This window comes from Macaca thibetana, chromosome 7, assembly GCF_024542745.1.
Source record: "Macaca thibetana thibetana isolate TM-01 chromosome 7, ASM2454274v1, whole genome shotgun sequence".
In the NCBI taxonomy this organism is placed as follows: Eukaryota; Metazoa; Chordata; class Mammalia; order Primates; family Cercopithecidae; genus Macaca; species Macaca thibetana.
Window position 1 is genome coordinate 118516921 of NC_065584.1, and position 26922 is coordinate 118543842.

At 40.4% G+C, this 26922-nt stretch overlaps 3 protein-coding genes across 3 annotated transcripts in view; 2 read left to right on the forward strand and 1 right to left on the reverse strand.

Moving 5' to 3' along the window:
* The window catches only part of EMC4 (ER membrane protein complex subunit 4), a 250319-nt gene that overhangs the window by 104203 nt on the left and 119194 nt on the right, over positions 1–26922 (forward strand). The gene's annotated exons all lie outside the window — the stretch shown is intronic.
* On the reverse strand, positions 1184–19731 carry EMC7 (ER membrane protein complex subunit 7). Its single transcript, XM_050797574.1, has 5 exons — positions 19392–19731; positions 13217–13336; positions 7563–7701; positions 5313–5393; positions 1184–1643 (listed from the first exon to the last, which is right to left on the reverse strand). Exons 1-5 carry the CDS (start codon positions 19715–19717, stop codon positions 1491–1493), a joined length of 819 nt encoding a protein of 272 aa, XP_050653531.1. The 5' UTR covers positions 19718–19731; the 3' UTR covers positions 1184–1490.
* PGBD4 (piggyBac transposable element derived 4) lies at positions 19828–25432 on the forward strand. The gene has a single exon (XM_050797552.1). The coding sequence runs from the start codon at positions 20318–20320 to the stop codon at positions 22073–22075; it is 1758 nt and encodes a 585-aa protein (XP_050653509.1). The 5' UTR covers positions 19828–20317; the 3' UTR covers positions 22076–25432.

Sequence of the window (26922 nt, forward strand, 5' to 3'; positions counted from 1 at the left end):
AAACACGTACCTCATTTTTAAATGAACAATAGCACCTAATACAAAAGAGAAAATTGAGTTTGGAACCTACTCTGGTTTTTTTCACTGATTTAATAACAATACAGGAGTTCTTTAGTATGGGAGAGAATAGGAGCCCTTGACTAGAAGCAATACTGTGGCCTGAGAGTTAATTAAAATAACCCGAAAGGAAAAGGTGTGAAAATGTAACTTATTGAAATAAAAAACTTTTGAGATACTCCTGATTGGAAAGTAGTTATTTGGCCAGGCGCAGTGTCTCACGGCTGTAATCCCAGCACTTTGGGAAGACAAGGCAGGCGGATCACCTGAGGTCAGGAGTCCGAGACTAGCTTGGCCAACGTGGTGAAACCCTGTCTCTATTAAAAATACATTAGCTGGGCATGGTGGCACACACCTGTAATCCCAGCTACTTGCGAGGCTGAGGCAGGAAAATCGCTTGAACCCGGGAGGCGGAGGTTGCAGTGAGCCAAGATCATGCCCTTGCACTCCAGCCTGGGCGACAAGAGTGAAACTCTGTCTCAAAAAAAAAAAAAAGAAAGTAGTAATTTCTCTTCTAACACCTCTGAGAAGCTATGATCAGAAAGATGAGGGATTTGAAAAGCTACCTGTGTTATATATCTCTATTACAATATGGAGCTCTAAGGTGGATTCCCCATCCTTAGGCTCTAGAAGGCTCTCCTACTGTTGTACTTCTTTCCCCTGGCCATTCATTCTCTGTTATTATTTGTCCTCCCACCCTACATAATAAGTTCTATCAAGGAGCACTTGGATATTATCCATATCTGTACTCTACCTTGCATCATAGCACATAGCTGGTACTCAAAAATTGTAAAACGAATACCATAGATGGCAACCAGAATAAAAAAGTTGGTAAGATCTATTGTGATTCATATGTCCACACTCTGAAACTAACTGTAATAATAAGAAATTGAAACTACATCAGCAACATATGGTTCCACCTCAGATTATCAGGGAATTCAATGGCACAGTAGAACTGAAAATTTTGAAAGCTGTGGCCGCATAAAAAACCATGTGCATGCTGTCTAAAAATAACAACCACTCCCTTTCAAACAGGAAAGGTCAATTTCAAGCCTCAGATAATTGAAGAAAATTGTCAGAAAAAAAGAAACATTAAGTGAAAAAAAAAAAGAAAGATGATTTGATCTCTGGATTAAGATGTTTTAATATACATAATGTATAGTAGTTCATATAATTTATTAATGGCATTTTCTATAGGACACTGTAATTAATTCAGTGACATCAATATTGACCTCATACAGACAAAAGATGAAAGCTGGGTTTTCTCGTGTACCAAGTACAAAACATGTGCTAAAAAGTTAACATATACAGTTGTAAGAGATCAACGTTCGCGATGACTCAAGTTTACAGTAGTTGTTTCACACGGTTTGCCAAGACTTGGATGCCACCCAGTGTTGCTGTGTTTGTGCAAATGCCAGCTCTGGACGGCCTGACTACCTCCTTTTGCCAGCCCCACTTTTGCCTGTTTTACTGCTGCCGCTGCTAGATTTGCCAGATGATTTTGAAGAGAAGAGTCTTGTCATGAACTCAGAAACATCAGGCAACTCATGGTTGGAATTCAGCATATTCATTGACTGCTCCATTTCCTGCAAGAAGACAAGGCACAATTATATGTAGGATCCTTCGAGTCTTTTAACTCCTAACACTTCCTATTAAAGAAAAAGTAAAGGAGTAGAACAAGTGAAAGGTACTGGTTCTGGGAATGATGCAACATCATACTCAATAGTACTTCACCTATGTATCATTAGTAACTATTTTCCATACCTCCTTTATACCACTAAACATTCTGACTCCTGGTAAATGTCCAATAAATGATTGCCTAAGGTTTGATTCAACTTGTCTTAATAAAGAACATTTTTTTCTGATAATGAATATATTTGATTATATTCCTATCTTATGTTTTCTGATTAAAGTGCTTTCTTATTGTTTTAATGAGTACATTTTTAAGTTCATGCTTTCTTTAGATGCATATAACCAGAATATTAATTTTTAACTATATATCGAGGTATCGGTAAAGTTTGGAAAATAAGTTCTGTATTTCTACGAGTTCATTTATAAGCCTCATAAATCTACGAATGCTGTATGGCTCGGGTGACTTCGATTAGACTCCAAAGCAAGCATCACACTGTTACAAACAAGTCATTGGCAAAACAGGATAGGACTTGGCACTTTTGAGTATTTGTCGTCCCCCTTAATTGACCCAAAAATCTATAAAGTACTGTTTGATAGTTATATAATATTAATGTAACATCTGCTTCATTTAAATTTTAAGTGACATTCTAAAAGTGAACTTAAAATTGACTTTAGTCCATTCATACATGAAAAAGATAGCAAGTACTGCATTATTTATCATTTCTTTTCTTTTTTTTTTTTTTTTTAAGAGAGAGTGCTCAGGTGATCCTTCTGCCTCAGCTTCCTGGGCAGCTGGGACTATAGGCACACAACATAACACTAGGATTTCATTTCAAATTGAACACTGTTAGGATATTAGCTTGAGCTTTTCCCACAAAGGTAGAATTTATTCCTAAGTTTTAAAGGAGAAGGTGCTTTTACAAATAAGGCTAGGAAAAGAAATATTGTAAACATAAATCAAATATGTTAACATGCCCCAATAATTAAGAAATAAATGTATATGGTAACAGCTCTTGAGTCCCTGCAAACATATCAACTCTATTTTTCAATCTGTTCAATTCTTAAGCTCTATTTTTTTTTTTTTCAGTTTTTGTGGTTTTATTTAAACACAAATAAAACATGCACATGAGCCACTGATTCCTTCTCCTCAGTGTGCAGCCTGGCACTGGGACTAGTGACTCTGATGGCCAGCTGGGCTCCTCTTTCCAGATGGCTTTGTGGTTCTTGGAGGAAACACCCTGAGTAATCTCAGCACGGTAAGATTTGTTGCAGATCAGCAGTACTTCCAGTTCCTTTATGTTGTAGATCAGGAACTTCCAGAAGCCACTGGGTAGTAAGTACTTTGTTTTTTTGTTTTTTGGGGTTTATTTTTTATTTTTATTTTATTATTATACTTTAAGTTCTAGGGTACATGTGCACAACGTACAGGTTTGTTACATATGTATACTTGTGCCATGTTGGTGTGCTGCACCCATCAACTCATCAGCACCCATCAACTCGTCATTTATATCAGGTATAACTTCCAATGCCATCACTCCCCCCTCCCCCCTCTCCATGATAGGCCCCGGTGTGTGATGTTCCCCTTCTCGAGTCCAAGTGATCTCATTGTTCAATTCCCACCTATGAGTGAGAACATGCGGTGTTTGGTTTTCTGTTCTTGCGATAGTTTGCTGGTAAGTACTTTGTTTCTTTGCTGCTCCCATAACCAATGCTGGGCATCAAGATCTGGCCCTTGAATCTTCTACGAACACTGTTGTCAGTGCCTCTAGGTTTCTGCCAGTTAAGCTTAATTCATATTGGTCTGACTGGTACCAGATAAACCTCTTAGCTCTCTTTTTGATGATCTTGGGCTTCACAAAGGATCTGAGGGCAGCCATGATGCCAAGTAGGAGATGATGCCACCTCTGCAGGCAGTGCCAAGGAAGAGAGCTTCTGAAGCTCTTGAATCAACTTTTTACGATGCTTACGATGTGCAAAGCACTTTACAAGGAATGAACTTTTTTTTTTTTAAACAGAGTTTTGCTCTTCTTGCCCAGGCTGGAGTGCAATGGCGCAATCTTGGCTCACTGCAACCTCCGCCTCCCAGGTTCAAGCGATTATCCTGTCTCAGCCTCCCAAGTAGCTCAGATTACATGTGCCACCACGCCCAGCTAATTTTTTGGTATTTAGTAGAGACGGGGTTTCACCATGTTAGTAAGGTTGGTCGCGAACTCCTGACCTCAGGTGATCCACTGCCTTGGCCTCCCAAAGTGCTGGGATTACAGGCCTGCGCCACTGTGCCCGGCCGGAATGAACTTAAATCAAATGTGACTTCTGATGTTTCCCTCTACTGATGTCACAGTTAATTGGCTTAACATATACAAGGAATGCATAGGACGTATTACTTTCAGTCTAACACTGAAACAAAAATGCAAACATTTACCAATAAGACATTTTGAAATATCAAAAATCTTTCTTTTCCTATGAATATTTTTCTGCCATTCCTGCTTGGAATAGACACCTTATTACCTTCCACAGAATGTAATCACCTACTATCTTAGCAAACATTTTTATTTACCTTATTTCTTTAAGAAATAAGATAAATTTCTATTAAGAAAAAAGAAAAGAAATAGTCACAAAATCCCCTGATAGCAAGAAGACTATTTGATAAATCCATTCTATTTTCTATATTTAACTGGACTGAGCCTACTGATGACGGGAATGGCCTATAATTCATTTCTGTATCTCAGTATCGAGACCCTAGAAATTGATTAATAAATGTTTACTCAGGAATGAATAAAATGTCAACACATCAATATACTAAATAAAATGGGGAACTTTGAAACTCAGAAGATATTTGTTGATGGTTGAATGGAAAAATGCACAATTGTTTTTTGAAAAAAATGAAGAGTTCAAATGGCAGCCAATATTCAAAGAGAAAATGTGGTGGCACTAAATTGCAAGCATCCTACTTAGCAAATCCTTTCCCTCTGCTCAACCAGTATGGCTTCGTGGTACAGAATTCAAAGGTCACTCCTCTACTTATCCATCCCCCTTAGTCTATCTGAATTTCTTTTGTGTGTCTGAACACATAAACTGAGTATGTACTCTGAAGAGAGTTTCGTAAAGTAAAGGCAGATCATAGGAGCAATCATTTTGTAAAATATTTAGATTAAGTATACCAGAATTATTACACATTTCAGCTATTTAAAAAGTAAGGCACACAAAGAGGCTAGGATCTAGTAAGATGTTTTAGCTACATGAAGAGATCCAGGCCTTTAAATCAGGCAGAACTAACAATTTATCTAGTCTAATGGAAGCAGCTAATTAAATGCCAGGAACATGATACTGTGTTAATACAACCTCTAGATTAATTTGGCTTGGGAACTAGAATAAAATTGAGAAAAACCAAGCCACCCAGCTACGATGGGATAGAGCAAACATCACAATATGGTTCAAAGACCCACAGATGGGGCCAGGCATGGTGTCTCAGACCTATAATCCCAGCGCTGAGGCAGGTGGATAGCTTGAGCCCAGGATGAGGCCACTCAGACTGACTGTGCCACTGCACTCCAGTTTGAGCAACAGAGACTCTGTCTCTTAAAAAAAAAAAAAAAAAATCCTTAGCTGGACAATCATCTTACCCGTCTCATGTCAGGATCACTTGTGTTGACCACTTTAGGCAGAAGCACAAATATCAATAAAGGAAGAACCATCATCATAACCTGCAGAAAAAAAAAAAAATCCAGAAAATATTTTTCCCCCACTTTACAGTTAATAGAACAAAAAATGCACTTAACAACCAATGGTGAAATTAAAGATTTAAATGTTGTCTATACAATAACACTAGTAGCAACCATCTCAATTCTACTGAACCGGTTCTGATGACAGCAAGGTGCTGTCTGTCTGACAATGGTGGACTATTATAGAATGTAAAAGTTTTCTGTATGTATGTTTGGACTTTAGACACTTCATAGCTGTGCCTCCCACCTATCTTTTTGCAGATTTTACTGTGTTATTTAACACAAATAGTTTGCAAATGGAACTATCTATTCGCTTTTTTTTAATGTATAGTCTGGCAATGGGATTGGTGATCCAATGGCAAGCTAACAGCTCTTTTCAGATGACTGTGGTTCTTGGAAAACTGACCTACTTTAGCAGACCAGTTTTGAAAAATGACCTAGAAGCATCACGCACCGGAGCACTAGATACACTTCCACAGAATTTCAGAGATGAGAACATGGAAGATGAATAAGCTCTGGAGTTTCACTGCTGACTTCTTCCATCCAGTCTCCCTCCTGCCTCTTCATCTCTGACAACAGAGTCTAGGTACAAATTTATTCCTCTCTAGGGGATATACAGCCTCCGAATATAGATCATGTGTGATCTAAATAGCTATCAGCAAGGAATATGAACAAAACTTAGATGAATTCTTTTTTATTTTTTGAGACACAGTCTCACTCTGTTCCCCAGGCTGGAGTGTGGTGGCACAATCTCGGCTCACTGCAACCTCCACCCTCCCTGGTTCAAGCAATTCTCCTGTCTCAGCCTCCCGAGTAGCTGGGATTACAGGTGCCCACCACCACATCCAGCTAACTTTTTATATTTTTGGTAGAGACGAGGTTCACCATGTTGGCCAGGCTGGTCTCGAACTCCTGACCTCGTGATCCACCCACCTCAGCCTCCCAAAGTGCTAGGATTACAGGTATGAGCCACCATGCCTGGCCTACTTAGATAAATTCTAAGACAGCAATTCAATTTTTTAAAACAGCAAAAGAAAAGGCCGATTTGTTTCTAAAAACTGCTTTCATGATGATAGTCAACAATAATTTATTGTATATTTTAAAATAACAACCAAAGAGTGGAATTGGTATGCTCCTAACATTTACAAAAACATGATAAATGCTTAAGGTGAGGGATAACCCAATTACCCTGATGTGATTAATACACATCATATGCCTGTATCAACACATCACATGTGCCTCATAAATGTACATTATTAGGTAGCTACAATAATTAAAAACAAAAACAAATGTTTAAAGAATGCATGCTATTAGTGTTTCATTATTAGTGAGTATCATAACATCGGTTTCATAATGCCAACTACTTAAATTACCATAGAATAACTTTTTTCTTCACTACACATGTTAAAAAAAGAGAAAGAAATCCTTACTTGTGCTATCAATAGGGGCTGGTTAATAAATGATGGCACATTCATCAATGGACCATAATATGCAGGTAGTACGGCCAGGCGCAGTGGCTCACGCCTGTAATCCCAGCACTTTAGGTGGCCGAGGCAGGCAGATCACCTGAGGTCAGGAGTTCAAGACCAGCTTGGCCAAGATGGAGAAACTCCATCTCTACTAAAAGTACAAAATTAGCTGGGCGTAGTGGCGCATGCCTGTAATCCCAGATACTTGGGAGGCTGAGGCAGGAGAATCGCTTGAACCCAGGAGGCAGAGGTTGCAGTGAGCCGAGATCACTCCATTGCACTCCAGCCCGGGCAACAAGAGCAAAACTCCATCTAAAAAAAGTCAAAAAAACAAAAACAAAAACAAAAAATATGCAGGTAGTATGAAGAATGAGACAGCTCCAGGTATGACTGACTTACTGAATATTCTTATTCTATTTGAAATGTAAAATATGTTATCATAAGCATTTATCCAATTTCTATTACACATTTCAATAATCAAATCTACAGTGCAATTCTCATTATATTTTCTTCATTACGTATTCCCAAAGCCACTGTTCTTCTGAAATCTGCAAACTACTCACAATTATCCTTTCTTCCACCAATCTGACCTCAGCTTTCTACCTCACAGGGGTTTGAAGTTGCCACTGCCTAGAAGCAAATTAGGTATTAGTAAAGTGCTTTATTTTAGCCTGATACATACCATCGGGTTCATCAGAAAGTCTGTCCAGCCCCACGATTCCCTTTTAATAAAGTAAGAAGGTGGACCTGAAGATTTCATTTGGAGAGGATAGGGCAGTCTGACAACCTCTGATGTTTTGATGTGATTCACATATCTTGCTCTGATAAAGCAACATGGGGAAAGCAACAGGAATTCCATTAAAAACATTACTGGTTAAAAGAACTGCTTATATTATATCAGCAATGCCTTATACACACCTTCAGCTTTTTCCAAAATGCTTTAAAATCTAAACTTTTGATCTTGGAAATCTGACCAAAATAGCTTTATCTACATGTCTAAAATATGCAACAAAACACAGAGAAAAAAATGCTAGACTTGGAATCTTCTAGCTGTAGCTCTGTCATTACCTAGGCCTGTGGGATTAATGAGTTCCCTAACTTCTATTTATGTCAAAAATTATTTTAGAATCCTTCTGGTGCTAAAGTTATTTGATTATATTTAGTAATGAGTTTACTTCATTATACGATACAAAAATACTGGATTTTATTTTTTTGATGGTCTAAGAAATGCATTATTGGATGTAACCAATTTTTAAGGCTATATTGCCAGAAAATTTTATAATGCAAGAAAGCACTGCAACAGTGCTATAGGTAACACTACATTTTTCACCAAAAATGCACTAATTTTAATCAAAATTCTCATCCATGTTTACATATGATTCATTTTACTTTTTGAAAACTGCCTCTCCTATTTCACTGTCACTGCTGTGTTGAATTCTGGGAAATTTCTTTTCTGATCTATCTCCCACTTCTTCTAACTTCTGCTCAGTTTCTTAACGCATCCATTTAGTTGTACATTTCAATGCCTATATTCATTGTAGAAGTTCTATTTTATTCTTTTTTCAAATATCTATAGCCTATTTTGGTATATCATTTCTATGGAAGTCTTTTATTTCCTTAAGTACTTTAAATATATATTAAATTATTTTACAGTCTATAATAATTCTACTATTTAAAGTTCTTGGAGGTCTGATTTATTTGCTGACTCAATGTAGACTGTTTTCTTGGGTTCTTTGTTAGTAGATTTAATTTACCTTTATTTAAGTAAAAAGATACAAAGGGTATCTCCTTGCAGAGAGATTATGCATTTGTTTCTGCCAGGAATTTGGGAATTATAACCAGAAACTATTTTGTTCACTGCTCAGCTTGGAAGTTCCTGGATTATGCAGAAAGTAATAAATTCATACCCCAGATTGTAATGAGTATAGGAGCATAACTATCAGTTTTCAGGCGAGACTTTTTCCCCCAAAGGCCAGGGTCAGACTTTTACCTCCGAAAATCCAGGGCCTTCTGCATTTTAGTACCAAAGGTCAAAGGGAGGACCAAATTTTAGATCTAATTCTGACTCCAAGCAAGCCCATGGCTTGCCTCCTCCCTGCACACCGCTAATTAAATCTAAGCCTTCTGGGTTAGAGAATATCAAAATCTCCAGATGGCGAAGTGGTTTATAGTTTATCCCCTAGGGATTTCCTTTGTTCTGGAGGGAGCTAAGCATTTATTACTAAAAGAAAATGTTTGTCATATTTTTATCTAGCATTTCTCTGCCAAAATGTCAGAAGTGAAAATCCCACATATATTCAAAACTAATTTATCATTCATGCTGCATGCTTATAAAATATTGGTCAAGGCTGGGCACAGTAGCTAATGTCTGTAATCTCAGCACTTTGGGAGGCCGAGGTGGGTGGATCATTTGAGGTCAGGAGTTTGAGACCAGCCTGGCCAACATGGTAAAACCCTGTCTCCACTGAAAATACAAAAATTAGCCAGGCTTGGTGGCATGTGCCTGTAATCCCAGCTACTTGGGAGGCTGAGGCAGGAGAAACACTTGAACCCAGGAAATAGAGATCATAGTGAGCTGAGGGTACGCCACTGCATTCCAGTCTGGGTGACAGAGTGAGACTCCATCACAAAAAAAAAAAAAAAAAAAAAAAAGAATTAGGATCTTATATGAATCCCACTTTGTTCTCTACTCTGTCCCACCCCCAATTATGTTTTATTTTTATTTTTTTGAGACGAAATATCGCTCTGTAGCCCAGGCTGGAGTGCAGTGGCGCAATCTCGGCTCACTGCAACCTTTGCCTCCCGGGTTCAAGCCACTCTCCTGCATCAGCCTCTGAGTCATCAAAGTACATCTTTATGTAATCATATTAGGAGCTTTAAAATAAATTTTAAGCCTGAGCAAGAAGCTCAACTTTACAATTTTTTCTACCTTAAAAGTGGTCAGAATACTTACATTAGCCAACAGGTGACAAAATCACCTAACACAAAGCTCATTTTATAATAAGAAACTTATTGAATTCATGTAACTTACTAAATTCTGACCTAAATGTAAAAAAAGAATGGTTGTTATGGGTACTTAAAGTATGGTTTCTACTGTGTATCGCTTTTGCACCATAGTAAAGTCAAAAAATTCTAAGTTGAGGGCCAGGCACCGTGGTTCACACCTGTAACCCCAGCACTTTGGGAGGCCAAAGCAGGCGGATCACAATGTTGAGAGATCAAAATCATCCTGGTCAACATGGTGAGACCCTGCCTCTATTAAAAATACAAAATTAATTGGGCATGGTGGCATGCGCCTGTAGTCCCAGCTACTCAGGAGGCTGAGGCAAGAGAATTGCTTGAACCCGGGAGGCGGACATTGCAGTGAGCCACGATCACGCCACTGCACTCCTGCCTGGCGACTCTCAAACTTAAAAAATAATAATAATAACAATTCTAAGTTGAACCATTGTAAGCTGGGGACTGTCTATATTTAAAACAATATTCCTATTTGCTGAGACTACTTTATTCAAAATTTAACCAGAGTAAAAAGGATTTTTAAAAAATACAAGTATTCTCTTTTGTGTAACAGCTCTCATTCCCTCCAATATTGTTTTCAATATAAAAAAAAAATGTTTAAAGCAGTATATATAACATATACTGTGATCCACGTACCCCCCCATTTCCAAGCTTACAATTCTAAAATATACAAAAAGTCATGAATAAGTCCTTTAAGGAATAGATTTAACATAAAAGAATTTTACATATACATACATACATCTATATATATATATATATATTTTTTTTTTTTGAGACAGGATCTTGCTCTGTTGCCCAGGTGGAGTGCAGTGGTACAGTCATGGCTCACTGCTGCAGCCTCAACCTCCCAGGCTCAAGCGATTCTCCTACCTCAGCCTACTAGGTATCTGGGATCACAAGCATGTGCCACCATGTGCAGCTAAGTTTTTAACCTTTTTTTTTGGTAGAGATAGGGTCTTCACTATGCTGCCCAGGCTGGTCTCAAACTCCTGGGCTCAAGTGATATAACTGCCTCAGCCTCCCACAGTGCTGGGATTATAGGCGTGAGCCACCACACCTGGCCTATATATACATTTTTTAAAATCTTCATGTTTCCAAAAAGACATGAGAAAGTCAATACTTTAAAAAATTCATCTACTTCAAAACAATCTCTTCCATCAAAATATATTTATAAACATATATGCAAGGTACTACCTTCTAACTGAAGCTTTGCCTTTACCCCAAATAGCCAAAAGCAAGAAATGTCATCAGAATTTGGACAAAAAGATATTCTAAGACAATAATTTAACTTCAAAAATAAGGAAGAAGCTGGATACGATGTGTGCCTGTAATCCCAGCTACTTAGGAGGCTGAAGTGGGAAGATTGCTAAAGGTCAGTGTGAGGCTGTAGCGGGCTATGTGATTGCACCTGAGAATAACCACTACACTCCAACTTACGCAACATAGCAAGACCTTGTCTCTCTAAAAAGTAGGGGGTAAAAGTAATTTGTTTTTAAGAATATACTTATTAGTGGCATTAGAGTATTACTTTACTGATAAAATCAAGAATATTCTCTTGGATAGGCACAGTGGCTCACACCTGTAATCCCAGCATTTTGGGAGGCCAAGGTGGGCAGATCACTTGAAGTCAGGAGTTTGAGAACAGCCTGGCCAACATGGCAAAACCCCATCTCTACTAAAAATACAAAAATCAGGCCAGGTGCGGGGGCTCACACCTGTAATCCCAGCACTTTGGGAGGCTGAGGCGGGTGGATCACAAAGTCAGGAGTTGGAGACCAGCCTGGTCGATATGGTGAAATCCCGTCTCTACTAAAAATACAAAAATTAGCCGGGCGTGGCGGTAGGCGCCTGTAGTCCCAGCTACTTGGGAAGCTGAGGCAGAAGAATCACTTGAACCAGGAGGTGGAGGTTGCAGTGAGCCAAGATCATGCCACTGCATTCCAGCCTGGGTGACAGAGCGAGACTCCGTCTCAAAAAAAAAAAATCAGATGGGCATGGTGGCATGTAGCTGTAATCCCAACTATTTGGGAGGCTGAGGTATGAGAATCCCTTGAACCTGGGAAGCAGAGGTTGCAGTGAGCCAAGATTGTGCCACCGTACTTTAGCCTGGGCAACACAGCAAGACTTTGTCTGAAAAAAAAAAAAGAATATTCTCTTGATAACTGTCTCTGTTTAGTATACATGCTAAAGGAAGAGAAAGAAATCATGACTTGTCTATCAATAGCAGCTGGTTATATAAATGATGGCAAATCCATCAATAGACTAACATGCAGCTAAGGTAAAAGATGGGACAGCTCCGTATGTGACTCATTCTATTTGAATTATGGCATATTTACATATTACATTTTTAAAACTTTCAATGTCAAAGAAAGCAAAGAAAGAAGAAAAAATGTTAGGAGTAAACATAATTCAGATGTAAATACTATAGTGCTAACTGAACATGCGTCAGCTCAATTTTGAGTCTCTACAAATCAGTCTAAATATGCTGGGCAGACACCAAAAAGATCAGCAGTAAAATTACTTATTAGTCCTCCACCTCCAGAAATGGTTTTTGCCTTTGCATTACCTGTGCCTTATTACTGCAACATAGAGTCATATTTGACAGCTTAAAGAAGACATCACCACTTAAAAGTTGCTTCATATATTTCCTGGTCAGATTTGACCAAAGAGGATGCTATTGCCATGAGACAAAATAAATAAATAAATTTGTTCTATTATAATGGGAAGCTGACTCTGAAGACTACAGATATCTACACAAATGTTTTAACTTCAAATAGGTTTTGTTATTTCACACTTGCAGTCTAAATTAGACTATAGTTCTTTTCACCTCCAGTGTTTTCCCCAGAAATACTACACTTCCATTGAACACAAAAGAGTCCATAAAGAAAGGACTACAGAAATTTCTAGATCAATGAAGTATCAAATAGGTAATAAGAGGTATTATCAAGATATCCCAGCGAAAAACAGGTGATGAATAGTATTTCTAATTTAGAAAAGTTAGATTATTTCCAACTTAATAATCATATTTCAATTATAACTTTCATAGCGCTTTAGCTCCTATAGTAAGTAATCTTACCTTTTCTTTATGTAATCATATTAGGAGCTTTAAAATAAATTTTAAGCCTGAGCAAGAAGCTCAACTTTACAATTTTTTCCATGTTCAGATTAAATAAACATAAGGATATTTTAAATGTTTTAAGGAATAGCAGTAGTTTAAATAAAAAGAATTTTCCATCTAAACTATTAATTCTAAAAGGAATATATGCTAAGGTATTCAGTAGCCTCGCTTTTGGCAAAAATTAAATCAGGTGCCCTCACCTCATTTTTCCTTTCGAAGTGATATCCACTCGAACGGGATCAAATCTGTAAGCTGGAGATACAACTTCCACTACATAAGATCCAGAAGGTATATCATGAACCACAAAACTCCCATCTGTCCTGGAAAAATGAAAATCATGTTTAGAAAAACAGCTTAGTCTTTTCTTATTTGCTAATTCCCAAATCAACTCTCCTGAAAAATGACATTAAAAGCAACTGGCAAACAAACAAAACCTTGGCAAAAGCTGTCCTGTGCTTCAGTTTCTTTTCTTTTTTCTTTGGAGACAGAATCTCTATGCGACACTCAGGGTAGAGTACAATGGCATGATCTCAGCTCACTGTAACCTCCACCTCCTGGGTTCAATTGATTCTCCTGCCTCAGCCTCCCGAGTAGCTGGGATCACAGGCATGTCCCATCATGCCCGGCTAAGTTTTGTATTTTTAGTAGAGACGGGGTTTTGCCATGTTGGCCAGGCTGGTCTTGAACTCCTGACCTCCGGTGATCCACCCGCCTCAGCCTCCCAAAGTGCTGGGATTACAGACGCGAGCCACCGTGCCCGGCCTTCAGTTTCTGTAATTACACTGAACAGGTTCTGAAAATCCCCAAGACCACTCCAGGGTAGCAAAGAAGCCTGACATAGAAAGTAATTATTTTCCTTCTATGGGTAGAGATGACAGGTGACAGACACACAATTCCCATTCTAAAGCCATGTCTTCATTGAATATACATTATTATTACAATATTACGGTTCCAATTTTGTCAATCACCCCCAACAATTTCTTTTTTTTTTTTTTTTTTTTTTGAGACGGAGTCTCGCTCTGTCGCCCAGGCTGGAGTGCAGTGGCGCCATCTCGGCTCACAGCAAGTTCCGCCTCCCGGGTTCACGCCATTCTCCCGCCTCAGCCTCCAGAGCAGCTGGGACTACAGGTACCGCCACCACGCCCAGCTAACTTTTTGTATTTTTAGTAGAGACGGGGTTTCACCGTGTTAGCCAGGATGGTCTCGATCTCCTCACGTCGTGATCCGCCCGCCTTGGCCTCCCAAAGTGCTGGGATTACAGGCATGAGCCACCGCGCCTGGCAAACAATTTCCTACTATTAAAAATGGCAGGCCGGGCGCGGTGGCTCACACCTGTAATCCCGGCACTTTGGAAGGCCGAGGCAGACGGATCACCTAAGGTCAGGAGTTAGAGACCAGCCTGACCAACATGGAGAAAGTCTGTCTCTACTAAAAATACAAAATTAGCCAGGTGTAGGTGGCGCATGCCTGTAATCCTAGCTACTCGGGAGGCTGAGGCAGAATTACTTTAATCTGGGAGGCAGAGGTTGCAGTGAGCCATCCAGCCTGGGCAACCAGAGCGAAAACTGTCTCCAAAAAAAAAAAAAAAAAAAAAAGGCTTTTTGTTCTAGTTTTAATCTGCAATTTTTGGTTTTCTGTTCTTTTTAACAAATAATAAAAGGTATTTAAGTACCATTTGTTCTATTTGCTATAAATAATTCCCATTTACTTTGGTTACTAGAAGCTTAAAATGTTTATGTAGTTAAAAACATCCATCTTTTCCTTACTGATTTCTTCTAAACTTCCTAGACTTAGAAAACCATTCTATCAAGAGCTGGTAATTTCATTTCACAGATCAAAATTAATCTGTTTGAAAAATGAGAAACTACTATTTTGAGAAAAAAGTTTCTGTTTCAGGAAAACAAATGGTTCTAAAATGATCAACTGTATCAGAGAATTCCAAATATTATAATAATATATTAAAATAATGCTTCTTAAATCTTCATAGGCTCTTTCATAGTTAAAGGAATAACTAATACTGATGATATCCACAGTAGTTACTAAAAAGTAAGATGACAAGACCATCCTGCCTAATACCGTAAAACCTCATCTCTACTAAAAATACAAAAATTAGCCGGGTGTGGTGGCACGCGCCTGTAGTCCAGCTACTCGGGAGTCTGGGCAGGAGAATCACTTGAACCTGGGAGGTGGAAGTTGCAGTGAGTCAAGATTGAGCCACCGCACTGCAGCCTGGGTGACAGATAGAGACTCCGTCTCAAAAAAAAAAAAAAAAAAGTAAGATGAAAAAATGTTACTCCAAAGCACACACTAAACTAAGCCAGAATTGAAATGTAAACAAGTTAACTTATGCCTGAGCTGGACATCTTCCATTTGCCCTTTAGATCCACTCTCTGCCTTTTTCCTCTTTGCAGACTGGAGGAAGGAAAGAAAATGAGCTTAGTGTATTTTCCCCCCAGCTCTCTCACTGACAGGCCACCTCTGACTGGCTGTGTCAAGGGACTGGCTTGTGTCTTTCAATGCAGGCTTTCTTCCCTTCAAGGTTCTAGTAACCTCTACTCTCCTCTTCCTTCAGGATTAGAGATGGTGATAATAACCTTGAGGTTGTAAGCTCCAGGGTACTGCACAGTCTGGCTGTTTCCCCACACCATTACTACACTGTTTGGTCCCTTCATTAAATTCTCCTTGAATTACTCTAATTTGAGTGCGTCTTCTATTTCTTAATGGGACCCTGACTGAACCAATTTCTTTCTTCCTTTCTTTCCTTTCCTTTCTTTTTCCTTTCTACTTCCTTCCTTTCTCCTTCCCTCCCTCCCTCCCTTCTCTCTCTCTCTCTCTCTCTTTCTTTTTGAGACAGAGTCTTGCTCTGTCACCCAGGATGGAGTGCAATGGGGTGATCTCTGTTCACTGCAACCTCTACCTCCCGGGTTTAAGTATTCTCCTGCCTCAGCCTCCCTAGCAGCTGGGATTACAGACTACCGCCACTACACCTGGCTGATTTTTTTTTTTTTGTATTTTTATTAGAGACAGGGTTTTACCATGTTGGCCAGGCTGATCTTCAACTCCTGACCTCTGGAGTTCCTGACCACACCCAGCCCTGACTCAACCAATTTTAAAACATTTCTTTAGATCCAGAAAAAAACAAACTGATGATGGTGGAACACAAATAATATCAGAAATAATTTTTTAAAAAGCAAATATATTTATCATCCTAAGGTAAACATTTTACTTAAGAAAAGTAACATAAAGTTTGCAATACAAAATTTAAAATTTGTGACCAGGCGCAGTGGCTCACACCTGTAATCCCAGCACTTTCGGAGGCCGAGGTGGGCGGATCACAAGGTCAGAAGATCGAGACCATCCTGGCTAACACGTTGAAACCCCGTCTCTACTAAAAACACAAAAAATTAGCCAGGCATGATGGTGGGCGCCTGTAGTCCCAGCTACTCGGGAGGCTGAAGCAGGAGAATGCCATGAACCTGGGAGGCAGAACTTGCAGCGAGCTGAGATCGTGCCACTGCACTCCAGCCTGGGCGACAGAGCAAGACTCTGTCTCAAAAAAAAAAAAAAAAAAAATTAAATTTGTCCTTAAAAATGTACTCTACAAAATGTAGGTAGGCCTTGTTGGATCCTGATTTGAAAGAACAATTATATAAAAAACATTTTTGAGATAACTGAGGAAACATAAAAATGGGACTACTAGATGATATTAATGCATGATTATTTTGTTGAATCAATAATGGTAATGTGGTTTTTGTTTAAGTCCTTATTTTTTGGAGATATATAATAATGCTTTTACAAGTAAAATCATATTATGCTTAGAACCATTTAAAAATATTTCAGAAAAAAATTAATGAAGGTACACAAAAGACATGAAACAAAACAGTAGAATGCCATTCTATTTTATGCATGTCTGAAAATTTCTATAATAAAAAGTTCAAAAAAGTATAGAATATAATATTACTATGTTAAAAAAAAAAACAAAACCTGAAAACCACCTGTCCAAAAACAGAGGACTGTTTAAATAAATTATGGCTTATATATATTGTGATGATAGCAAGAAATGGCATGAGGAATCTTCAGGCCCAATTCCCTTTACCTCCATTAACCAAGTCCTAAGCCACCTCCAATAAGCACAAACGTAAGTCAAAGCCCTGCGCTAGTCATGCAAAACAGCTACAATACAAAGTACCTACCCCTTTTCCAATAAGATTATCACCATAACCTCCTCATATTAATTCTCCATCAACCTTTCTTCTTTTCCTGAGAGACAGAGTTTTGCACTGTAGCCCAGGCTGGAGTGCAATGGCACGATCACACAGTTCACTACAGCCTCAACTGCCTCAGCTCAAGCAATCCTCCCACCTCAGCCTCCCGAGTAGCTTGGACTATAGGTGCACACCACCACTCCTGGCTAATTATTTATTTTTTGTAGAGATGGTGCCCCACTATGTTGCCCCAGCTGGTCTGAAACTCCTGGGCTCAAGCAATCCTCCCACCTCAGCCTCCCAAAAGTGCTAAGATTACAGGTGTGAGCCACCGTGCCTGGCAATTCTCCATCAACCTTTCTACATACAAATGAAAGAACATGAAATGGTATCAAAACGTGTTCAAGAACATTAAGTGAAAAAGGCAGGTTACAAACTACTATATATTATATTTTACTAGTAAAAACATAAGTCATATGATTCCAAATGAAGCTGGAAAAATGGCAGGCACCATGGCTCACGCCTGTAATCCCAAAAATGTGACAGGCTGAGGCAGAAGTATCACTTGAGGCCAGGAGTTTGAGACCACACTGCGCAACACAGCAAGACCCTGTCTCTACAAAAAAAATTTAAAAATTAGCTGGACATGGTGGCGTCCGCCTGTAGTCCTAGCTACTCAGGAGGCTGAGACAGGAGGATCGCTTGAGTACAGAAGTTCGAGGCTGCCATGAACTATCATATCACCACTGCACTCCAGGTTGAATGACAGAACAAGACCTTGTCTCCAAAAAAAAAAAAAAGATACAATGAAACATTAAGGGTTGTTTCCCTACTTTGTTTCTAATATACTATTTTCAAACAGCTACAATACAAATTACCTACCCCTTTTCCAATAAGATTATCATCATAAACTCCTCACATTAATTCTCCATCAACTTTTCTTTTTTTCCTGAGACAGGGTTTTGCTCTGTAGCTTTCTAAAAGCTCTGCTTTTTAAAAGAACTGCATACAGCAGAAGAGTGGCCAAATGGTCAATTAAGGCTCATTCCTAAAGCTTTATGAGAACTGTATCATTAAAACATCATTAATTAGGGTAAACTCTAAAGAATGTCCCAATGCCAGATTCTTAATGACAGATGGCAGTAAAATACTGGTTGTAAATTTGTCACTATTTATTAATCTGAGGTTAGAATTACCACTCAAGGGCACTTAGATGATCTGAACAAATATGTAAATCAGATTTGGATTTAAATGTCCACATTTAAGTTGTCTGATGTTCAGATACCATTTGCTGGTGTACGAACCCACCAAAGGAAACACTTCCTAATTATTTTCTTTCAGTTTACAGTTTCATCTACTAAGTAAGGGTGGAAAGATTTAAAACAACGTAGGTGTGCCTAGACATTTCCAAAGCAGGCTGCTGCAAAACTAGTGCTAACAAATTCGTCCTGTCTTTTAATATAGACAGAAATCCCACTTCCACTAATAGCACGAAAGGACAGAAGAAAGCAATGTAGAGAAACCCTACTTTCACATAAATGACAAGTGTGATATATAGCAAATCCCTCGATGAATTCAAGTGTAAAAAAGAACAACAATCGCACCCCCAAGCCAAAACAAACAAACAAAAAAAGTGCTTTGATTAGGGATTTCAGGGCCTGTTAATTTTAGAAGCAGTAACATTAGCCTCCCAGTCTATGTCGTCACTAGAAGCCCTTTGGGTTTTGAGAATTCCCACCTGTGTCGCATCTTTCTACATAATATCAAGCTACCAAAAGACTGAAGTGAATGCAAAAAACGACTAGGTTCTCGGGAAACCAGATGAGATATAAAAGAAAGAATCCAACAAGAGACTAATAAAGGTCCACTTGTCCCCAGGACCCAGGAATGATCGTCCCCACATGGGGCCAAAACAAGGTTGAAAATAACTGACTCCATGCTCTGACCACGGCAGGGGGTGAGCGCCTGCCATGCTCATTCCAGAGGTACAGGACCGGGAAAGGGAAAGCATCCGACTGCCTCCCAAGGTCTCCCGGCATAGACCGTTAGCGGCACCCTCCCCTTCAGTCTGAGACAGCGACGTTGTCCCGCCCTGACACTTAACTCTCCTGGTGGGGTCCCTGTCCGGCCTCCATCCCAGCCTTTTTCCCGCTGCCCTCAGGATGCTCACTTAAGGAAACCGACGTGCTCTTCTCCGTCTACGAGCACTCGGGCCGCCGAGATCCAGTCCTGAGGTTTCACCCCTGGAACAACTGCACGCCCCTCAATCTTGAAGCGATCTCCTATGCCGACCCCACTCCCTCCCGATCCCTCGGCAGCAGCCCCGGGCACCTCCGAGCTCTGGACATCCCCTGATAGCAGCAGCAGCAGCAGCACGGGAAAGAAGCCCCACAGAGCGGCCGCCATGACAGCAGCTCTACACTCAGGCCGGCAGCCCCGGAAGCCCTCCCAGTCTCCCGGCCGCCACCGCCGCCGCCGGCGGCTTGATGTTGTCATCACTGGGCGCCCGTTTCTGTCATAAGCTGTGGGATCCAACCAGAGGGAAGAAATCATGGCCGATCGACTAGCGAGGCGGAAGTAAGGCGGAAGTACCGCCCTAAACTCCCGGCACTCTGGATTGGAAGGCGGCGCATAGAGCGTGTGTCAAGTGCCCATGAAGGGGACTGCCCATGAGGTGAAAGTCAAGTGTGTGTTGCTGTGGCAGCCACGGAGGCCAAGGACCTCACGGGAATAAAAGATGACGAGACTGGCTTCGGGAGAAACACCATCCGGAAGAGACCTTTCAAAAAACTTCTAGAGACTCCCCAAGACGTATGAGATGAAAGGCTTCTATGTGCGTTTAACCCATTTCTCCTTAGCCCCTTGATTACGCGCTGCTGTGCGGCGACTGCAGCGTTTACGCCGAGATAACGCGTGTATTACAGTCACAACCTTACTCCCAAAGTTTGCCACGAAATATCTCGCTTCTGTTATTTTCGCATGGTTCTGGTATATTGACTTTTGAAACAAAAGACATCATTCTGTTTATAGCATTCTGTTTTTAGTAGTGGTATTTAAATTTACAAAATATTTACAAAGTAATTCTCAGTCGCCGAAATGTCAAATTCTAGAAAACGTAGCATTCCTATGCGTGATGGTAATACCGGTCTCGAACAGTTGCTGGCCGAAGATTCATTTGATGAATCTGATTTTTCGGAAATAGACGATTCCGATACTTTTTCGGATAGTGCTTTAGAAGACGATAAGATCAGGCCTCTGTCCCATTTAGAACCTGATGGAAAGAGCCCTACATCATCTGACTCAGGGCGCTCTATGAAATGGTCAGCTCGTGCTATGATTCCACGTCAAAGGTATGACTTTACCGGCACACCTGGCAGAAAAGTCGATGTCAGTGATATCACTGACCCATTGCAGTATTTTGAACTGTTCTTTACTGAGGAATTAGTTTCAAAAATTACTAGAGAAACAAATGCCCAAGCTGCCTTGTTGGCTTCAAAGCCACCGGGTCCGAAAGGATTTTCGCGAATGGATAAATGGAAAGACACTGACAATGACGAGCTCAAAGTCTTTTTTGCAGTAATGTTACTGCAAGGTATTGTGCAGAAACCTGAGCTGGAGATGTTTTGGTCAACAAGGCCTCTTTTGGATACACCTTATCTCAGGCAAATTATGACTGGTGAAAGATTTTTACTTTTGTTTCGGTGCCTGCATTTTGTCAACAATTCTTCTATATCTGCTGGTCAATCAAAGGCCCATATTTCATTGCAGAAGATCAAACCTGTGTTCGACTTTCTTGTAAATAAATTTTCAACTGTATATACTCCAAACAGAAACATTGCAGTTGATGAATCACTGATGCTGTTCAAGGGGCCGTTAGCTATGAAGCAGTACATCCCGACAAAACGAGTACGATTTGGTCTGAAGCTATATGTACTTTGTGAAAGTCAATCTGGTTACGTGTGGAATGCGCTTGTTCACACAGGGCCTGGTATGAATTTGAAAGATTCAGCCGATGGCCTGAAATCATCGCGCATTGTTCTTACCTTGGTCAATGACCTTCTTGGCCAAGGGTATTGTGTCTTCCTCGATAACTTTAATATATCTCCCATGCTTTTCAGAGAATTACATCAAAATAGGACTGATGCAGTTGGGACAGCTCTTTTGAACAGAAAACAGATTCCAAATGATCTGAAAAAAAGGATTGCAAAGGGGACGACTGTAGCCAGATTCTGTGGTGAACTGATGGCACTGAAATGGTGTGACGGGAAGGAGGTGACAATGTTGTCAACATTCCACAATGATACCATGATTGAAGTAAACAACAGAAATGGAAAGAAAACTAAAAAGCCACGTGTCATTGTGGATTATAACGAGAATATGGGAGCGGTGGACTCGGCTGATCAGATGCTTACTTCTTATCCATCTGAGCGCAAAAGACACAAGGTTTGGTATAAGAAATTCTTTCACCACCTTCTACACATTACAGTGCTGAACTCCTACATCCTGTTCAAGAAGGACAACCCTGAGCACACTATGAGCCATATAAACTTCAGACTGGCATTGATTGAAAGAATGCTGGAAGAGCATCACAAGCCAGGGCAGCAACACCTTCGAGGTCGTCCGTGCTCTGATGATGTCACACCTCTTCGTCTGTCTGGAAGACATTTCCCCAAGAGCATACCACCAACGTCAGGGAAACAGAATCCAACTGGTCGCTGCAAAATTTGCTGCTCCCAATACGACAAGGATGGCAAAAGGATCCGGAAAGAAACACGCTATTTTTGTGCTGAATGTGATGTTCCGCTTTGTGTTGTTCCATGCTTTGAAATTTACCACACGAAAAAAAATTATTAAATACCGATCATCATATACATCTGTTCCATTAGGATTAGAGACAAGTGCTGTTTAGAAATAACTCCAAGATTGGGAGGCCGACCTGGATGGATCACCTGAGATCAGGAGTTCAAGACCAGCCTGGCTAACACGGTGAAACCCTGTCTCTACTAAAAATACAAAAATTAGCTGGGTGTGGTGGTGCATGCCTGTAATCCAAGCCACTTGGGAGGCTGAGGAAGGAGAATTGCTTGAATCCATGAGGCAGAGGTTGCAGTGAACTGAGATCACACCACTGCACTCCAGCCTGGGTGACATGAGACTCAATCTCAAAAAAAAAAAAAAAAAAAAGAAATAACTCCAAGAACAGTTTTGTTGTCATTGTTTGTTTCTTTCATTTTTTTTTGTTTGAGACGGAGTTTTGGTCTTGTTGCCCAGGCTGGAGTGCGATGGCATGATCTCAGCTCACTGTAACCTCCACCTCCCATGTTCAAGCGATTCTCCTGCCTCAGCCTCCCTAGTAGCTAGGATTACAGGCATGCGCCACCACATCCACCTAATTTTGCATTTTTAGTAGAGACTGGGTTTATGCATGTTGGTCAGGCTAGTCTTGATCTCCGACCTCAGGTGATCTGCCCGTCTGGGCCTCACAAAGTCCAGGGATTATAGGCGTGAGCCACCACACCTAGCCCCAAGAACAGTTTTTATATTTTATTTTCACATTGAAAATCAGTCAGATTTGCTTCAGCCTCAAAGAGGGTGTTTATGTAAAATTAAATGAGTGCAGGCAGCGAGCTACACTTTTTTTTTTCCTAAATAGGAAATGGGAAGGAGATACTGTCTCTGAACAAAAATAGCTGGAGAAACATGTAACTGTTAACTAAGGGTTGCCTCTAGTGAAAAGGGTTGGAAGACAATTTATGTGATGCTATACTATTCTTCCTGTCGTGATTGCTTTACTGTGAACGTAACAAGGTTGTACTGGGGAGGAGAGCAGGGGTTGATTGCTGTCAATGTTGATTGCCAAGATTTCAGACATCATTTGCTTCAGTCCTTTCTTTTTCTTTATGGTGGAAAGTGAAGTGACTTGCCCAAGATCTTTGTCGGCCCTAAACATCGCTGTCTTTACTACACATTCCTATTGAGGGCAATGCATGTTTTAGCCTTGTGCACTCTTAGAGTTAGCATCCTGAGAACGAGTAAGAGCAATTGAAAAAAGAGATTCAAGAGCCAAGTACTCAGCCCTGGCAGGGGATGGGGTCGTGGTGCCCAGAGCCACCCCTATACTCCAGTCTCCCTGGCATCAGCTACTGCAGCCCTGGGGTACTTGCCCTCATCTTTTTGCTGAAGATAGTTATTTCTTCATATTTGATCGCTGGAAGGAGCAGTACTGCTCAGAAAAAAAAACAAAAACAAAACACACACACACACATTTGACTTTCTTGTCTGCCAAATAAATCTCTTATTTGCTAGGGAACTGGTAATTCAGGCTCAAGAAGTGTATGGAGAAGGTTTATTTTCAATCTTTTTACTTTAAAATATGCCTTAGTTTTTGAATAGATAAGACATTCCAGTTAAGAGAGTAAAAGTCAGTTCAGAAGCGAGAAAGGAAAGATAGTGTTCATTTTAATCAGACTGCGATGTACCTACTAGACACAGACAGGGTCAGTGGCAAGGCCATCAGAAAACTTTTTCCCAAGGCCACACCACACCTGCAAAACACCTAACAACCTTCTTCTTTTCAGTGATTACCGCTTCCTTACCAATGACTTCGCTTTGTTCCTCGTGCCTCCAAACAGATTGCTGAGATACCCAATCCAGAGCCAATCTTGGCTTCCCTAGACTCTCCTCAATCATTCAACAGAAGCCCAAATCTTGTAAAAGTTCCTTTCTGGGCCAGGCGCGGTGGCTTACGCCTGTAATCCCAGTACTTTGGGAGGCTGAGGCGGGCGAATCACGAGGTCAGGAGTTTGAGATCAGCCTGGCCAACATGGTGAAACCCTGTCTCTACTAAAAATACAAAAAAAAAAAAAAATTAGCTGGGCATAGTGGCAGGTGCCTGTAATCCCAGCTACTCAGGAGGCTGAGGCAGGAGAATCGCTTGCACCTGGGATGTGGAGGTTGCAGTGAGCTGAGATCGCACCACTGCACTCCAGCCCTGGCAACAGAGTGAGGCTCCTTCTCAAAAAATAAGTTTCTTTCTATTCCCTCTTACTGTTATATCTTTGGTTTCTCTGGTGTGGAGTCTTCCTTACAGCAGCAAGCTCATAAACTTAACTTGACTGCAGGTGTGTTCCTTGGTGGTCTTTATCCGATAGACTTCGTCACATGGTACGATATTCAAAAGGTATGAGTATACAAAAAAAAAACTCCCACCTACTTCTCTCCCTGGTCACCTAATTCTCAAGAGGCAATCAGGGTTGCCATTTTCCTGAGTATTCTTCCACATAGTCAACTGTCTACAGAAAAATATATACGTTAAAAATAAGGCCAGGCACAGCGGCATGCCTGTATTCCCAGCTACTCAGGAGGTTGAGGCAGGAGGATCAGTTGAGGCCAGGAAAGCCAGGAATTTGAAGCTGTAGCGTGCTATAACAGCAGGCCTGTGAATAGCCATTGCACTCCATCCTGGGCAACAGGACCTGTCTCTTAAAAAAAAAAAAAAAAAAAAAAAGACAAAAAAATACTTGTAGTTTTTTTTGTTAAAAAACAAATCCATACATGCATATATATGTATATACATAGTACGCTACCAGTTGTGTGGAAAAAAGGGGCAAAATATATATTTATTTAACTTATATACAAATAACATTCTAGAAATAAAATTATTGTTTAATATAAAATACACAAATATATAAAAATGTATTACCTAACATATGATTATATATAACTATAATGTGTACTGTGTTTTACATATATATTTCCACAGCATGCTATAAATGCAATTCTGCACTTTGCTCTTTTTACTTAATATATCTTGGAAATCATCCTTTATTAGTACATAAAGAGCTTCATAATTCCTTTTTACGGCTGTAAAATGTCCCAGCTTATGGATGGACTGATTCTCTATCAAGCAACATTAAGATTGTGGCCTATTTTACTATTCCTGATTTTGCTGAAGTGAATTTCTTTTGCCATGTGATTTCCACAGGTGTATATATGTAGCATAATTCGTACTAGTAGAAAGTAGAATTGCTAGATCAAAGAGTACGTGCCTTTGTAATTTTGATGATATTGTGAAATCTTCTTCCACAGAAGTTGTTGCAACTTTCACTCTCACCAGCAATGTGTAAGATAACTTGCTCCTCCATACCCTCACCAATAATGAGCTATCAAATGTTATTTTTGCCAAGCAAATAAATTAAAAGTGATATCTCAGTTTTTGTTTGTTTGTTTTTTGAGACAGAGTTTCACTCTTTATTGCCCAGGCTGGAGTGCAGTGGCATGATCTCAGCTCACTGTAACTTCTGCCTCCCTGGTTCAAGCAATTCTCCTGCCTCAGCCTCCCAAGTAGCCTGGATTACAGGCACCCGCCACCACACCCAGTTAATTTTTGTATTTTTAGTAGAGATGGGGTTTCACTACGTTGGGCAGGCTGATCTCGAACTCCTGACCTCAGGTGAGCCACCTGCCTCGGCCTCCCAAAGTGCTGGGATTACAGGCATGAGCCACCATGCCTGGCCCTTCTTGTTTGTTTTGAGACAGAGTCTCACTCTGTCAGCCAGGCTGGAGTGCAGTGGCACCATTTTGGCTCACCGCAACCTCTGTCTCCCGGGCTCAAGCAATTCTCCTGCCTCAGCTTCCCGGGTAGCTAGGATTACAGAGGTGTGCCACCACACCCGGCTAATTTTTGTACTTTTAGTAGAGATAGGGTTTAACCATGTTGGCCAGGCTGGTCTTGAACTCCTGACCTCAGGTAATCTGCCTGCCTTGACCTCCCAAAGTGCTGGGATTAGAGGTGTGAGCCACCAGGCCCGGCCTCTTCTTGGTTTTTTAATCCCTCTTCAGCCATATGGTGAATTAAACCTAAGTTGTATTGTAGGATTAATGGAGAGCAGCTAAAGAGGAATGTGTTCAGCCAACGATAGTTATCATGAAGGATAAAAAGCTCAAAATCCTGATTTTAAAATTCCAAATGCTGATTTTAAAATCAGTACATGTTGAGCTGAGCCCTGAGACAGGCCTTTGTTTCAGTCCCAACCAGAGCAGAAGTAAGCATTTTTGGAACCATAGGAAAAAGATTATTTGAGAAATAATGGAATGGGACAAAAGATTATAATGTGCTACAGCTCTCTGACCATTACACTTTCTAAACTATGAATACAATTTTACTTTTCATAAATGATTTCATAAATTGCAAAATTTAGAAATAATGCTGAAATAAAAACAGCTTCATCCCAAGTTTCCTGATTTTTTTTTTTTCTCTACATGTTTGGTGACCCTTCTTTGATGGTGGTATCTTAGATACTTGTTCAGTTTCTTTTTTTTTTTTTTTCTTTTGAGGCAGAGTCTCACTCTGTCGCCTAGGCTGGAGTGCAATGGCGTGATCTCGGCTCACTGCAACCTCCACCTCCTGGTTCAAATGATTCTCTTGCCTCAGCCTCTCAGGTAGCTGAGACTACAGATGCCCGCCACCACGCCCGGCTAATTTTTTGTATTTTTAGTAGAGACAGGCTTTCGTGATGTTGGCCAGGCTGATCTTGAACTCCTGACCTCCGGTGATCCGCCCTCCTCGGCCTCCTAACGTGCTGGGATTATAGGCGTGAGCTACCACGCCCGGCCTTGACACTTGTTCAGTTTGACTAACAGGTAATCAGTGCTCATCATAATACCCCCCATAGGAGCTGGGAAGTATACTTTTCAGTGGG